Source organism: Strix aluco, chromosome Z (assembly GCF_031877795.1).
Source record: "Strix aluco isolate bStrAlu1 chromosome Z, bStrAlu1.hap1, whole genome shotgun sequence".
NCBI lineage: Eukaryota > Metazoa > Chordata > Aves > Strigiformes > Strigidae > Strix > Strix aluco.
Window position 1 is genome coordinate 85930544 of NC_133971.1, and position 17283 is coordinate 85947826.

Genomic DNA, 17283 nt, shown 5'->3' on the forward strand with positions numbered 1-17283 from the left:
TGGCTGGCTCCCTGGGACAGCCACATGTGACTTCCAAGACAAGACTCTTCTGAGCTTTTGGAGGCTAAATGAAGCCAACCCCCTGAAGCACTAAAGGTTTTCACTCCAACTGTCACTTGTTTATGCTATCTTCCATTTCTGGAAGCCTTTGAGAATGTAAAAGCAGGCATAAAAAAACAGGCATAACCCATGAACAAGGATTGCCTCCTCCTTCACCAAAAGGAGCTCAGTGCTAGGAGAGGACATGGCCCTTCTTCAACAGCTGGAGCTCAAGCAAAGAGCAAAGCCCATGGCTATTCCCCGCATGCTGGGCTACACCTCTGCTCCCTGGGTCTGAAAATCTGTGCAAATCACATTTTGGCTTCCATGAGTGTTTGGGGACTCCCAGCTGCTACGGCAATGCCTCAATCTACAACTGAGCATCAGCGGAGGAAGCAATGCTCCTGCTCCACACAGTGGGATTATGCCATCCCGAGAAGGAAATGACCTTTATCCAAATCCTTCCTCCCATCCTCTCCCCAGCAAGAAGGGCTTGTCCAGCAGTGGGTTTCAGCAAGGATTTGTTGGCAAGGACCCAGCTGGCTTATGCAGATGCTCCATGAACCAAGTGCTGCTCCCCATCTCATGCTATCCCCTCTGCACATCCACACCAGCAGGTCCTGCCTCCTCCCAGTGGGTTGTGGCAGCTTTTCCCACATCAGCAGTTAACTCCTGGGCTGAATGCTCTCCATTCAAAGCTCCTCTGGGTGTCTGGGTGGACTACAAAGCCCACTCCTCCTCCTTCACTGCTTGTCAATATGTTTAATGAAGTCTAAGAGACTACTGAGACATGTTTTCCTTGCCACCAGCAGAACTAATGAATCCTGGCAGACTGAGATCCTCCTGGTAGCTTCTTCTTCTCACCACAGCTGTAAACCATTTTCATGAATTTTCTGGGATCACAGGCTTGTCCAAAACCTGCCAGATCCACACTTTTACTCTTCAGTTATGTTTTCTTTTACAGCTTTGTGATCTGCTTCAATACACACGACTTGCTACCAAAAATATAAACACTTCCATTGATTGCATCACAGATATTGCCAACTAGATTTCCTCACAGTCTCTTGGATGGCTCATGTGGGCCTGGGAACAGATTTCCACTTTACTCTAGAACCTAATCTCCATTTCAAATAACTCTTCCATTCCCAAAAAGGGGTAAATTCAGTGCAAGCGCCTCCAGACAGACTCGTATAGCAAAAGCAGGCAGCTTCTTTGCAATGTCCTTTGTATGTCTCCAAACTTTGGTAACTTGCAAAGAGCAGGTCTTCAAAGTCCTGAAGCCATCGAGCTGTGTTCTCTCTCACCTAAGTGCCAGTCCCTGTATTTTTCTTCCTGTTCTTCTCCTCTCTCCTCCACCTGTACTTTAAAAGCATCTCTCCTCATGCATCCAACAGCACTTTGCACAACGGGACCTCAATCTCACATTGACCTGCTGCTATTTTCCAAGCACAAACCTTAGGCAAGAGCTGCAAGATCTCCAATCCCTGTGTGACAGGCACGAGCTGTGCTCCTGCAGTGTGCTCCAGCAAGACAAGCCACCCCACCATGTGCATCAATGACTTTCTGCAGTGCAAAATTAACAGACACTGCATGGAAATCAACTCTCTCAATTGCCCACCTCCCAGGCAGGAGGAGCAAGCCTGGGATGTGTTCCCCACAGGGCTATCCTACACTGCCAGCTGGACCCCCAGGGATGCTCAGCTCAGGGACCTGTGGGGTGACGATGCAGCAGGCAAGGAAACACAGGCACTAAAAATAGGCTGTTTGTGGTAGGGGCTGACCACATTTATTAGCAAGCCTGTGCTCCGGCTGACCACAAGGTCAGCCTCCAAGAGCTTGTCCATAATTCACTCTGTGTCTGGACAGGAAATCTACTTGAGCTCAGAGGGATGTCCAGTAATAGAAAAAGTTGTTCCAGGACCTGGGGCTATTTTTGCTGCTTTCTTTTATTTTGCAGACAGGGAACCTTTTGGGAGATGCATCTTGTGCTGGAAAAAAAATAAAAAAACCCAAACCTCCAAGTGCTCTGGGACAGACAGGGGTTAGGAATGAAAAGGACAGGGGGTGCAGAAGTTTGTGTCTGTTTGGGTCTGGAGTTCTTCTTATCAGACAGACTCACCTTCACCATGTAGGGCAGGGAAGCAGCAGGGAAAGATCAAAGAAGCAAGGGGAACCCTAGACCTTGATGGGCTCTTAAATGGCCTAAGAGCATGCAGCTGAGTTTAATGGGTTGCAGCTGGGGTGTCATTGCAGGTGGGGTGAGTTGCTGTCTCTGCTGCTTCCCTGCAGCTGTGGGCTGGCAGGGAAGATGGAGAGGCAATGGGGAAACCACTACGGTAATAAATGCCCAGGGATGAAGGTGATGGACCTTCCCTGTGAAGACATCAGTAGGCAACTTGAACTACAGCCGGGTTGTACCTCTAGCCAGCATGGGATGGGCCAGCAGATTATCCTAGAGCAGTTGCAGCAATCCCACTGGGACAATGCTGGTCCCCAGCAGACAGCCATGAGCTTGTGCTAGCTTAGCTCTGAGCAGCAATTAGCAAGGCAAAGGAGCAAAAAGTGGATGCCTGCCCTTGAACGGCAGCCTTCAGAATGATTTAAGCAGACTCTGTCTTGTGGAGAAGCTTGAATCCTAATCGCTGCACATAAGCCGCCAGCACTGGAGCCTTCATGTGAGGTGTAATGTGTCCCCAGTGAGTCAGGCTGACTCACCCGCCAGGTACATGAGTTGCCTACAGAAGTGAGATGACTGCTGGGGCGGGGGCAGAGGTGCAGGCAGTGCTGCTCTGCTAGGGGTGCTGTCATCCAGGGATGCCTACACCTTTGGCAATGTCTTCCCCCACTGCCCTCGTGTGTGTGTCTTTCCCCTCTTGCAGCTCCAAGGCAGGAGCATCTACTCATGATATGCCCCAGGACTGAGGTTGTCTGGGTACAGCTGGCTCCTTCTGCAGACTATGTGAACACCACCATGAACTGAGCTCATTCAGACTGAGAACAGGCTGAGCTAAGCCCCCCCAACTTTGACTGCACTGAGCAAACACTGATAACATCCTTCCAATGCCATGTCCTTTTATGGATCCAGCACCATGCCTTGGTTCTGGCTCTCCACAAAGCAAATTTGTAGAGCATTTTGGCTTTGAGAAGGCTTGCAAAGAGGAGGGATGGTGTGGCGGGTAAAGGCTACTCCAAACCCTGCTTCCTAATGGGAGGGAGGTCCTAGGAATACTCTGAAACCAGCTCATACGCTGAACGGGGCTGCAGTTTGGAGCAAGGCTAGTATTTCAGCCAGCTGGATAATGAGAGCATCCAGAGTTATAACAGGAAGGATTAAAAAATGTAATTGCTAATGGGGAATTAATTGTTAATGGGGAATCATCATTGCAGGAGGGTGTTCCCAGTGTGGCCCCGCAGGGATCTGTTTTTGGCCAATTGCTAATCACTTGTCTTATCAATTATCTTGAAGGCAACATAAAACTGTTGCTGGCAAAGTTTTCCAGTGACACAAAGACTGATATATATATAACAGAAAGGATGAGTCCATCGCACACAGAGCTCTGGAACAGTTAATAAACTAGCCTTCCCTCAGCAAGAGCATGTGTTTTATGCAGTCAAACACAAGTCCATTCATCTCCAGTGGAGGAATGCAGGTCAGACTCGCAGAAGGCAGGGCTGCATCTTGGGGAGGACAACGCCAATAAGGCCTTGGCAGGAGCCACCCAGAGATGAAGTGCCAGTGTGCTGTGATGAGAGCAACACTTGGCCCAAGATGCAAGGAGGTGTCATGGGAGGTGGGGAGGTGCTATATAATGAGGAGACAGAGCTTCCTCCGGCACTGGCCCCAGCCTGAGCACAGATGAGGCTCTGTGGGAAGCATGTACCACCTCCAGGCTCCCAGCTGGCCGCTCAGCACACACGCAGTCGGTCCCTTTGACCTTGCCTTCCCCAGCGAGTGCTTGCGCCTGGGCAATTACAAAAATTCCAAAACACTGCTGCACATGCATCTTGCCCTGAGGAACGGGTGGAAAAACAACTCATGACAGATGTTAGTCATGTCAATTAATGCATGACTGAAGGGCACTTCAATAGCATGAGGAGAGGAGAGGAGAGGAGAGGAGAGGAGAGGAGAGGAGAGGAGAGGAGAGGAGAGGAGAGGAGAGGAGAGGAGAGGAGAGGAGAGGAGAGGAGAGGAGAGGAGAGGAGAGGAGAGGAGAGGAGAGGAGAGGAGAGGAGAGGAGAGGAGAGGAGAGGAGAGGAGAGGAGAGGAGAGGAGAGGAGAGGAGAGGAGAGGAGAGGGGTGGGGAGGGGAGGGGAGGGGAGGGGAGGGGAGGGGAGACATTCTGTATTTTTATTTGGAGAGACTACTCCTGCAGGGCTTTCTTAGGTTGCATGGACATCTTCCTTGTGCACCCATGGGCACAAGACCAAGCCTCAAGACCCAAGTAGCCCATCACACCACTTGAATCCATACACCTTAACTGAACAGCATTTGCACAACAACCAAAACCTACTCAGATATCTACAGACCAACCACACATTCCTGCACAAACCTACAAACCATCTCCTACTCAGAAAACTCAGAGAACACCCCCAAAAGCAAAGCAACTAGTTTAACTGTGCCAGGCAGATAGCCTCGGCAGTTGCATGGGCTGACTGATGTGGAAGGAAGCAGAGTCCAGGAAGAGCTGGTTGCCTCCCTGTCAGCCAACAAATGCCACACAGAGAAGGTTGGACAATGTGGGGAGGGCAGAGAGGGACATATCTACAGTTGGGTTTGCTTTGAAAAGCCAATTTGCATGGCTTTGGTGTGCATTTTGAAGGCTTTTTACCGGCCCAGGCTTTGTTTTAGCTGAAATGTGGGCAGCATTTCTAACAAGGCGCATGCAAACTGGAGCTCCTGGGAGGCCTTGCAGCAGAACGATTGCAAAAGATTAGTGCTAGGGCTTAAGAAAGCAAGAGAGAAGGAAAAGTAATGAAAGAAAATATCTCTTTCTCTTCCTCGGTTGAGGAATGATGGGGGCTAATTGCTTGTTGCTGGTGAGAAAGAGAGGAGATAGCAGCTTCTGCACCCATCAATAAATTAACGCCGGCATGTGGCATCTGAAACGGATTCATTTCCAGAGACGTTTATCTCTTTGTCTCTTCTCCTGGGTGAAAACATAATTATTGTTTAAACATGAGTTAATTCAGGAAGGTGAGGATCAATAAAGCAGAATTACTCCTCTTTTAAAAGCAGAGAAATCTCAATCTGGGACAGATGTGGACATAACTCTGGCAGGGCTGACGGATGGGGAAGATGGTTTGGTCATGGCAGGAGCCTAAGGAAGCAGAGATCTGTCTTTCCAGGACTGCTGTAGCCCTTGGGTCTACTGGGAACAGCTAAGTCCAGCCACAGGCAGTCATGGCAATGAATAGAAAGAGCTGAAATCACCCATGCATGTATACTTTATGGCCTGTCACGCAGTTAGGCATCTCCACCATGTACACACTTCCCAGATAAGGAGCTTTAACAAAGTCTCAGGGCTCATGCTGTGGCTTCTCCCTTTCCTTTGAGGATGCCCCAGCCCTGCCAGGCAGAAGGTCTCTGCATTGCACATACCCCTGACAGGGCTGCTCACACAACGGAGCCCCTGGCCAACCAAAGGTGTGAGTGTCGCAGCAGGCAGCATCACTTCTGTGCTCTGTTGAGCTTTCCCCATCACCTTCCTCTACTCTGAAATAATTCAGCAGCAACCACTGCCTGGAGAAGGAAACACAGGAACAAAAATTGAGCTACTCACAATAATGGGGAGAGCACCAGGATCTCCTGCATGGTCTTCAGCCAGTTCTGCCTCCCCTGTCCTCTCCCATTTCTTCTTGTAGCTCCTGACTATCCCTCTGTGCTGGCTGGGAGTTGTGTGGATGGGGACAGCCTCATGGGTGCCCAGGGCAATGCTTGTCTCTGGAGGTAGGATGTCCCTGATCCAGCAGCCCTGTCTGAAGCTGGGTTACTTTTAGTGCTTACCCATGCACTGGGGGGACATCCCTGCACCACTTGCTCAGTGAGTCCAGCCAGAGGGCCAACGCACCACCCTACAACAATCTATTCTGGCAGCTCACCATTGCAAGCCTCATGTCTTTTTTCCCTGCTTCCGATTTTACCCCATGCACCGCCTTTTCCTTTGTTATATTCACGACCACTGAGGTGGCTGTTCAAAACAATCCGGCACCGGCTGCCCCAGCTGGGTTGGGGAACAGTGTGCGTTCAATGCAGCAGCAGCGATCCCACCCACGCCGAGCATGCCGCTGGAGCCTGCCAGAGCCACCCAGCATGAGGGGCTGAGCAGCACGAGGTGATCAGTTCAGCAGCAATGGGATTAGCTGTCAGCACACCGTGCAACTCCCGGCTGGTGGCAGCGCTGGCGTCTCCAGCAGCACCCACGGTCCAACCCGGCTGCCCCGAAACATTGCAACCAAAGATATCATGGTGGACGTGGGCTGGAAGCCATCCCTGTTTGATGGTTTGAGCTATTCTGGGAGTGAAGACACAACCCTGAGAAATCAGGGGAGTGGCATCCCCCACCCGCAGCCAGGCATTCCCCTGGTTGGGGTGACACAAGTGGCTGTGCTGTGGGAGAGCCCCTCATGAACACTCTCTTTCGCTGCCTCTCTGCCCTTCCCTGCAGTCAGACACCCAAATCCCACTGCTCGAGCCAGCATCTTAGTGCCACCCTCCAAGCATCCCCCTGGGGCTGCCCTGAGCAATGGCTCTGGTCTCCCACTGTCCAGTGCCCACCCCATGGAAGCGGCGTTGCCCAGTGGGGTGGTGCAGGTGTAACTTTAGCAACCTGCCACTGATGCGAAGCAAGGGAGCTCTGTGACCACAGGGAGAGAGGGTACCCAAATCTGCTTGACCTCTGAGCCCCTCCACCCTTCCCCCCCAACACCGCGAAGCATCCTGGGCTCCCGCATCCCAGACAAATGCACCCCTTGCCCTGCCAACTCCAAGGAAAAGGCCCAAAGTTGAGCAGCAAAGGGGTTAACGCATGAGCAGCTTCACCTCCACCAAGCCTGACTCTGCTTTTATTAATTCATGTGGCACTTCGCAGGACGCTCCAGTAATCACCAGGGTGCACGTGAGAGCCAGGAGCGGGTGGCCGGGCTTGCTGCGTCGTGCTCCTGCTCATCTAACAGCTTGTCACATCCTCCTCACTCAAGTATTCAGCGCTAATGCATCTCTTAAAGTGCTTCATAAGCTATTAAAGTCGAGCGTGCCTCAAGTGCACAATAAATGGACTCCATGCCAGTGTTTTTCCCCCACTCCACCCAGTCTCTGCCACCAGTGGGATTATCCCATCCTTCCACCCCATTCCTGCTGTGCTTTCCCAGCCCAAGTGCCTGGCTGGTGGGGTATGAGCCCTAGGGTTGGCTGGTGAGGGAAGACTGCAGTGGGGCAGGGGGTGACCTCAGGGTTGGGGGGGATGGAGCACACCCCTTGGGTCTCCAACACAGAGCAGATGCTCCCCGACTTCACCTGCATGTGTGCAGCCTCTCCAAGCCGGACATGGCGGGGTGGGCAGGAGACCTGCTGCTCCAAAGTCCCTGCCCATAGCATCACCTCGGTGTTTCAGAGAGGTGACCAGGAGGGACACACGCTGCCTCTGGGGAACAGAGTGAGGACAGTTCTGGAAGTGGCCTACTAACCTCCCTCCAGCTCTTACACCCAATTTTCCTTTCTCTCTCCTTTTTATGCTCCCCAGTTCAGAGCAGCCTCTCTGGCTCCTGCAGATGGGGAGAGCCCTGCCTCACTCCGTGCACCCCATTCAGGTGCTTGCTGATGACCTCAGGTCTCAGCAGCTCCAGTTTTGAGCTGGTGCCCCAGACATCTCCCTCCTGGATGCTGCCAGGCAGGGTAAAAATGAGGAACACAGGGACAGGTAGGCTATGCTGCCAAATCCCTGAATCCTGATGCATCACAGAGCAGAAGGTGACAGTCATTGCAGCTCAACTGGCCAGGGGCCTTAGCCAGGGCCACGCTCTCTGTGCCAGTACGCTGCTGCCAGTGGCAAAATGCGTGGCCCTGGTCAGCACTGGTGGGGAGCAGCATTTGTTCCTCTTGTCTAGACAACACATTTCAAGTGTGCGTAACCCTGAAGTACCTGGCACATCTGTGTTTTGTGCATCTCCCTGTGTGACAGGTCTGGGCTGCCATCCCCACAGCACGGAGTGAAACAACATGAGTGCATCCAAAGGATGCTCTGGCAGCCTTGACACTGGGTCCTTCAAAGCTTCCCAGGCAGTGATCCTGCAAGCACAGCAGGACCAAGCAGCACTGCTTCTCTGTAGAAAGCATCACACCACCACAAGCAGCAGACAGCTCAACATTTAAATGCTTCAAGCAGGTACCCTGGGAAGGTGCTTGGGATGCTCCTGTAACACCACCCAGCAAGCTCCCTCCGTGTCCAGAGAGTGGCTGCCCCATGTGATGGGGATGTGTTGCCAAGCCCCAGCTGCTTTGTGACCAAGCTGGCAGCTTCCAGCAATGTAAACCCACCCAGTTGGATTTAGGGCAGTTCAGTGGGGCACTCTGGCTGGGTTCCTCAATCCCACAGAGCCCACAGATGCACAGATGTCCTTACTGGAGTTAATCATCAAGATTCCCCTCTATAATCCACTGAAAGCAACTACAGCCAGGCTGACTGCCAGGAAAGCCAGTGAATTTTGGAGGTCCCTCATTTTGTCCCATTTTTGCAGGGCTGCCATAGGTGACCTTACAGTGGGACCCAACCGTTCCCCCCATAACCCTTCTGCTCCTGTCTTGACCCAGGATCATGTGGGGTCTTCCAGCTCCCAATGCCACCAGTGACTCTAAAATATAGTCTCTCTAAAGCCATCACTAGGGTAAGCCCTGAATCCTCTGCCAACCTGGAGAGGAGAGACCTAGTGGTGGGTGCAGCTGTGTGGTGGCAATGGGGACAAAGTCACCCCAAGGAGATGAGAGCAGAATGAGGCATCCATCATGGTCATGGTGTGGTGTGTCAGGGCTTGGAGCTGTCAGGCTGCTGCTTCTTCCTCCCTCTTCATGGGTGTGTTGCACATGATAGTGTGCAGAAAAGGGGGGATGAAGGGATGGGAAGCGGTACCCTCACTCTAGGGGCACCCTTGGACATTCAGGGGTAGGAGCAGGGTGAGGGTCACCAACGGGCACTGGGGGGATGCAGGACCAAACCCCACAGCAGTGGGCAGGAGGTGATGCATGTGTCACTGAGAGGAGAAAAGTGATAATGTTCAGAAACATAATATCAGGCAAGCCTGGAGTGTTCACCCAGCTTGCCCCAGGAGAGAGGCCAGAGGATTTGCATTCACATTTTGTGGGACCCCCAAGGTGGGAAAGGTGTGAAGAGACTCACCTTGCTGGCTGTGTCTCTGGGCATAGACGACCACCACTGCAGCGAGCACCACGCAGCAGGCTGACGGGACAGGGTTAGCCATCTGTGGAAGCAAACACAGGCAGAAGCAGTCAGGGTTTTCTCTAGGAGACCTTGCATGTGGCATGCTGAGAGCCGTTTCCTGCTGGGCAGCTGAAGGGCGCAATGGGACCGCAAGGAGATGGCCACAAAGCAAGACTTCACCTCAGCCATGAGGGAACTTGCTGCAAAACAAAGCATTTTTCTGGTGCATGCTTCATCATTCAATAGCCTGTGGCACTTTCCATGACACCTGCCAGCACAACCAGGTGCCTGGAGGTGACAACATGCCTTGCACAAATACTGTATTTTCCTCATCTCATTTTCAACATTTCCCTTTAAGAAGTCAAATGCTGGTGCTGGGCTCTCCTTGGCAGCTGCAGCATCACCCTAGGAGCAGACATTGCCTGCAAGTGGGTGACAGAGGTTTTTTGAAGAGGTGGGAACACAGCCAGACACTTCACAGCAGCAGCCAGTACTTAGGATATGCAAGATGCAGATCCCAGCACAGGCAGCTGCCGCTCTGGTGTGGCCCCTTCTTGTGCTAGCACCGAGCATTGTGCTGTCCACCAGTCTGATGCAACAGCAGCAGCATTTCTGGGCATGCCAGGGGCAGTGTAACCCTCACCAGTGTCTTCGCAGTGACTGATGGGTGCAGCATGCTGCCTCAGCCACCTGCCATTGACACCCTGATAGGCCACAGTCGGTCCCCATCTCTCTGGGCTGGGAGAGGGGCAGAGGCTGCTCTGTCCCAGTGAGCCGTGCCATGTTCCAGGGGATGTTGGGGTGCAGGGAGGTGTGGAGGGGGAGACAGCTAAGAAGGCAGGTGGGTGGAAACATGCTGGGCTTTAGGGACAATCAGGGAACATCCTCCTTGCACCGAGTTTAACCAGGAGTGGACAAATGGCAGCAACAACAGCAACGATGCCCTGTGCAGCCCTGCCAGGCTTGGAGATGCCCAAGCTCTCCTCTTATTGCAGCCAGAGCTGGTAGAGGAGACGAGAGTTGGGAGGGAGCTGTTGGGAACAGCAATGGGAATGCCGGCCCACCCGCCAGGAGGTAAACAGCACCATGCATGAAAAGCAAATTACACCTTCAAAATCGTTTAAACCTCTCTAATCTTCAGTGCCGTATCGGTAATGCATGGAGGATTGCCTTTTAATCTAGAACATGAGTATGGGCTCGTTAGCCAGATGGCATCCATTTAAACCTAAATAAAGGGGAAGCTGTACTGGCCAGAGAAAAAAACCCAGCAAAACATATTCCATTACCCAACACGGCTGTTGCAGGAGCCCAGATGGCCTCAGGTTCGCAGCAGGACATGAGCCTTTGCAGGGTTGGAGGGGAACGCAAAAGGGGCTGGGAGGGATATCATGAGAAATGTTTGGGGTGCAGCAGGACCAGCCTGGCCTCAAATGCCCCTCAAGGGCATGGAGGCTGGAGTTGACAGTGGGTCTGAAGATGGGGAGCCCAGAGATGGGCAGAGAAGGGACCCACGGCCTCGATTCTGAATTTGCAGTGCTAGGTTTGGGCTGGGAGAGCTGGCAGCGAGAGCCATCCTCTGTATGCTGCGGCTGCATAGCACAGACACACCAGCCCCAGACCCCCCTCCCAGCCCAGCCCCAGCCCTCCTGGGTCACCTTGAGCAAATTGCTGTTACTGCCTCCCCCGTGCCTCAGTTTCCCTGCCTGTAAAACAGAGATAATGAAGGTGACCTTCCTTTGAAAGCTCTGTGTGAGGAGCACTAAGTGCTAATTACAACATCGTTATCATTCACTCTGCTTCTTCTCTCCTGCTCCTCTTCTTCCCCATGCCTGCTATCCGCTCTGCCTCCTCCATGTCTCCCCACCATGTCTGCAGTGTGGCTCCTGCTGCCACCCTGCCTGTGTGCTGGCTGCCATTGAAAGTGGCAGCTCGGGGAGTGGGTGATGGCCAGGACTGGAGGTAGGTGGCCATGCCACATGCCGGGGCAGTGTTGGCACGTGGTGCCCCGGGCACCTTGGGAGCTGCCTGCAAACCAGGAGCCGACTTTTTCTACCAATCCCAAATTCACTTCCCACTGAATATTCACTGCCTACAGCCCTGGAATTTGGTGGGTGGCACCATGAGTTGAAGCAGGGGAACTGCACCAGGGCTGGAGCCCCCCCTGCACTGCAGTCCAGGTACCCCCAGGTAGTGCAGCCATCCCAACTCTGGACACAGTGGCAATGACAGGAGCCTCTCCGACACCCTGGCAGTCAGCCTGCTCTTTGAAAAGTGTGAGATCTGCTCATCATAGCCCTCTGTTTGGCTTGTGCTGGTGCAAGTATCATCACCAACTATCACACTCTACATCTCAGTCCTGCCAGGGAACAAACCCACCTGCCCTCCCCTGCTGCTCCTCATCGGTGTTAAAATAATTGCTGCTGCTCCTGCCCACATGCCTGGCAGCCTCACCCAAGACCAGATCCGCACGGACAGAGGCACCACAGTTATGTGGCAAGGGATGGTTCCTGTCCTGAAGCACTGACAGTCTCAAGGGTGATGGTGTTTGGCTACAGGTGGAGAAAGAGAGGAGGGGCACAGCTGAGGTCGCTGGGGACTCTGTGGCACTGTCAGGACACAGAGGCTCCCAGTGCAGGCACAGAGACCTTACCGCCCAGCTGCTTTCACCTTGCAAAAGCTTATTTCTTCTCAGAGATGAGCTCTGTCACCAGGCAGGAGCCAGAGCTATTTTAGTGCAAAAAATCTAGCCAGAAAACCAACTTTTTCTCACTTGAATTGCAATTTCCCATGCAGTATTTGCTTTGTTTGACTGTTTTGCCCAAAGCCATGTTGATTTATTTTTTTTTTCAAGCACATAACAAAACCTTCGCAATTTCTGCAGATGCTTCTAATGCAAATTTCCATTTGCTGTATTGGCTCATTTAATTGTTTCTCTAGCAAAAGCCAGCACCCTGGCACGCAGGCACACGGGCCAGTGAGGAGCAGCTCACCAGGCATGCAGCTCCTCGGGCTGCATCCCCGCTCCAGCAGGGACCAGTTGAAAGGTGACGGTGGGGAACCGCATTTATTACACAGCAAACCCAGCAGCAGGAAACTCAATCTTCTGCAGGAAAAGAGCTTGAGGAATATTTGTTTTTGACCTTGTAGTGAATAATTTCTTGGCAGCGGAGAAGAAAGAGGAGCCTGGGCAGAAGTGGAGGGTGGCGAGGGGGCACACGAGATGCGGTGGCCCAGCAGCTCTGGAGCTGGAGCCGCCGCCAGCAGCCTTTCTTGCTGTCCCCAGCTTCTTGTTTTGGGCAACAGCAACTAGTTGATCCTTCCCTGCCGTGTCCTAATGCCTAAGGGTAATGAGGACATCAGTCATGGTTACTCTTATCAGAAGACAGGAATATGGTGCCCTCTCTGTCTAAACCAAATGTATTTCCAGTCGTGCTTTCCCTGAGCCAGATCAGGCTATGTGGAAGGGGGCTGTGGCCAGATTTACATGAAGACAAGCCCAGAGGCTGCCCCTGCAAGCAGGACTGAAGGGGCACAGCGATGTGATATTAACTGCTCTGGTGTGACAGGGTGAGGACAGTCCCAAGGTGACCAACAAGAGTGAAGGGGATAGATAGTGTATTCAGCCAAAAAGTAGGATGCACCACCTGTTGAACAGTCCAAGTGTCCTCTTCTGAGCAGGCAGAGGGATGGATCCTTCCCAGTTATCCCTCAGAAAGATCCTTAGAAAGTGGGGATGCTCGCTGGTAATGGGGTATCAACTGGCAGCTGGAAACAGCAGCTCCAGGGCAGGGCTCTCCCCAGCTGGCAAGGGATGTGGGCTGCACCCCAGCTTCCCCCCCACAACTCTCACCTGCCACAGCCCCCTCCCAGCAATAATAAATAAGATCTGATTCTGGAAGTGGGTGGCTCCCACAAAAGAAAAGTGGTAGCTTTAAACCCTAGTGTTTCCATGACAAAGTCTTCTGTCACACAGTTCCTCACCAGGTGCTGTTACAGGGCCTGGCTCTGAAGTGGTGACCCCAGGAAGAAAAAAGCTCCGTTAAGTCATTTCCTTCCTGCGTGTCCCCCTGCAGCCTTTGCCCAGAGCCTTCCAAAGGAGCTCTGCAGTGCCTGTACTGCAGGCTCCCACTGTAGATGCTACCGTGTGCCTGTACTGCAGACAGTGACTGTAGACACTATGGTACAATCTCTACTGCAGACACCAGCTGCAGACACCATGGTACGCCTGTACTGCAGACACTGACTGCAAATGCTCTGGTATGCCTGTACTGCAGACACCAACTGTAGATGCTCTGGTACACCTGTCCTGCACACAGAGACTGCAGACACTATGGTACACCTGAACTGATTGTGGACCTTACAGTACACCTGTACTGCACATGCTGACTGTAGATGGTACTGTACACCCGTATCACAGATGTTGACTGTAAACACTGCAGCACAGCTATCCTGCATGAGAGGTCACAATCTACCTGTCCCCAAGGTGTGAAGGTATGCCTGTAGAGCAGATGCTGACTGTAGCCATTACAGTGCACCTGTGCTGGAGACACTCGCAGCAGACATCTCCTGGTCCCCAGCCCCATGGAAACACCCTTACCAAAGCCACCCTTGATTGCCCAGCTCATCCCTTTGCTAGCAGAGATCCTGCCACACCTTTCCCCAGCCCCTGGGGTGCCTCCAGCAAGATGCCATCCCTCTTGGAGGGCAATATGTGCTGCTGGGATTAGCAATGAAGCACCACAGTGGGCAGGACACGTTCCAGACCTGGTTCTTGCAGGGGTTGCACCACTCATGGGCAGCACTGTGGGCAGCGGGGCAGCCTTGGGAACAGCACTTGGGTGCCCAAAAGCACTGAATGACATCTCCTCCCTTCAGATCACCCCTAGCAGCAAGACGAGGGAAAGGAGAGGACAAAATAGTTGTTGCTTAATGCCGTACACTTGCTAACAGCCCTAACACCTCCTGGCCTTACAATGCCCCGTCAGCACTAAACTCCACTTTGTTGCTTAAGAGGAGGAGAAAAAAGAAGGACTTTATCATCTCCTTAATACATGCTATCAGAAAGCCTTACCTGCAGAGTCAGAGCCCCTGCTGCTTGAAAAGTCTTCTTAAATCTAATTTAATCCCCCACTGTCAACAGGGCGATTAGCACTGCTCCCCTGGACCATGAGTGCCACAGGGATGACCGAGGCCAGCTGAAATTAATTCGCTCATGGCTCTTGCAGACTGCAGCTTTCCTCCCTTTCCAATAACGAAGCGTAGACGCTGAGTGAGAGGATGGCCTGGAGGAAGGAGTCCCCCACAGCAAAGACCCTCCATCACTATGCCTCTGCCAGACTGGGGAGTGCTGCTGGACCCCTGGGTGGATGGACAGACCCTCCTGCACTCATGGTCAAGAAGAGACGGACAGAAAGGGGAGGGATGGCCTTCAAAAAATTTCCAAGCTGCCTTTGTGGAAGATGTGTCCCTGAGGGTAGCCGTAGGCTTGCAGGGCTCTTGGCTCCAACACAGAGCTGAAGCCTGGAGTTGCTCCATCTTCCCTGGATGTCACTGATTAGATGTCTCAGTGAGAAAGGCAGCAATGAAAGCTGCCCTGTGCCCATGGGAATGAAGTAAGAAACTCTCCTGAAGGGAGCATCAGCCCAACTAAAACCAGAGCTGCTTTCCAGTACTGCAGAGCCCAGGGGCTACAGGGGGAGCTGGGATGGTTTAGGGAGGAACAAGCAATGCATGAAACAGCTCAGACTGGGATCCTGCCTGACTGGAAATCTGGGTCCCAGGACAGGTAATTTCTTGCTCATGTGGATCACAGTGATGTGCTCCCATGAGGGCAGGGAGCTGTGGAAAGGCCAGTGGAGCCCCAAGACCCCCAGGAGCAAAGTCTTCACCCTGCAGCTGCAGGGGCTGGGGGATTTCTGCTCCACTAGCAAGGTGGGTTCCTCTTCTCTCAAACAACACCTTGCAGCTCCTCCAAACTGACTAAGCAAGCCCTAATGCATCAGGACACTGTAGCCCACACCCTGTCCCCAGTAGGACAAGGGACACACTGACCTGCCTCCTCTGTTACCCTGGGGCAGGCAGGGGAACCACCCCTGTGGTGTGACTCCCTGCCAGCCACATCCTACCTCCATGAGCAATGTCAAGAGAGCATCACACAGGTACACCGCTGGGCATCTCTCCAGTGACCCTGTCTGCCAACAGCCCTCGGCCATCACCAGGCAATCCTGCCGCTGCCCATCCCCTCTTCCTGCTCGGATCCTAAAGGGGGATGTTTCCTACATCCCATACCTGTCCTTGTAACTACCATGCTGTTAACCAGCCTTTCTGCAAGCGGAGGGCAGTGGTCCAAGCCCAGCCATCTGCTCCAATGGTGATAAAAGCCAGCACAAAGCACAGCATACTAATAAGCATCGCACGTCTTTGAAATTGGCGCCGGGAAAAAGCACGGCAGGACAGGAGGGGGCCTGAATCCCCACAGCAGAGGCTGTGGAGAAACACTGCCCCAGGCCTATTCCTCAAGGACACCAGTGCCGCCTGGGCAGGAAGCTCAGCTGAGCCACCATACCCAAGCCCCACTCCTCCACATCCCACATCCATGTTCAGACAACCTCCGAGATGGAGGAAAGCTTGGACCAATGATAGGAAATGTCATTTTTTCCCTGTTTTTACTCAACTTTCCTCCGTGCTGAGCGTTTCCCGGCTCCCTGTTGAGAGAGACTGCAGGAATCAATCGGATGTTTGCTTCTATTAAAGAAGTGCCAAAGATGGAGGTTTTTGCAGGACCCTCCACTGAAGTGGGGTCTTGGGCTGAGTTTCTCCTTAGATGCTTCCCCCAGTGGCATGGAGCTGATAGCACCATGCCAGGGATGGACAGAGGAGATCAGACAAAGAAGGAGGGAGATAGGAGATGAGAGATGGGAGATGCTTGTGGTCCAGGCATTTCCCAGTGTTCCTCCCTGGAAACTGTAGAAATCACCCAAGACAGGTGTGTTTAGGGGCAGATCCTGCTCACTCTGCCTCTCCAGGTTGTGATTACTGCAGGAAGGAGTTCTTGGTGTCACACTGAATTTTGGCAATTCAATTCCCAGTCTCCACTCATGAAAACAAAATATTAATGATGAAGAACAAAACCTAAAAACAAGATACAGAAGCAAAACCGAACTCTCATACACTGAGTAAACAGCTCCAAACATTTTAGGAAGGTCTTGCTGCCTCACACCAGGTTCAGTTTGTGATTTCCAGGCAAACACTTGCAACATTTCTTATTGTTGTCCATGGGGCTGCATTGCCCTTCAAACCCCCTAGGATTTTGCTCACAAACCTGCTTTTTGCCTTGAGGAGAGTTTGTGGCCAGGCTGCCTTACGAACTCCCCAATGCCCCTTAAGATGCAAACCTCCAGAGTAGAGAAAAGCATCCTAGCATTATAATCCTGACTGTGCCATAGTCATGCACTGTCCTGAGCGAAACAAAAAGAAAAGGGAGGACAGACAAGAGCTTGTTGTCCAAACTTCCTCCATCAGCTAGATGACCGTGGCACAGTGGACATGGCATAAGGCAGGATGGTCTTTCCAAACCTCAGGAGCCTGGTCGCTGCTAGTGGGGATTTGGGGTAGGGTCTGGCCACAGGAGCTTTAACATCTCCCTTAATGGCACCTGGGGACACAGGGAACAAAGAGTTTTAGCTTGAAATATGAAGACTATACCTCTTAGTAGCCCAAACTTGCTTCTTTGGAGGTCTGTTTTCTGCAGCACCCATGCAAGGGGCTGCACACCAGCATGGGCACAGGGTCAGAGCTCACTGGCACTGGGGTT

At 52.6% G+C, this 17283-nt stretch overlaps 1 protein-coding gene across 10 annotated transcripts in view; it reads right to left on the reverse strand.

Annotated features, from left to right (window-relative positions):
- CNTFR (ciliary neurotrophic factor receptor) overlaps positions 1–17283 on the reverse strand; it is a 209881-nt gene that overhangs the window by 78787 nt on the left and 113811 nt on the right. For all 10 annotated transcript variants that reach the window (XM_074813720.1, XM_074813718.1, XM_074813719.1 and 7 more), the window contains one exon: positions 9429–9510. In XM_074813720.1, coding sequence (XP_074669821.1) covers positions 9429–9510 — 82 coding nt within the window. The remainder of the gene's footprint in view (positions 1–9428; positions 9511–17283) is intronic.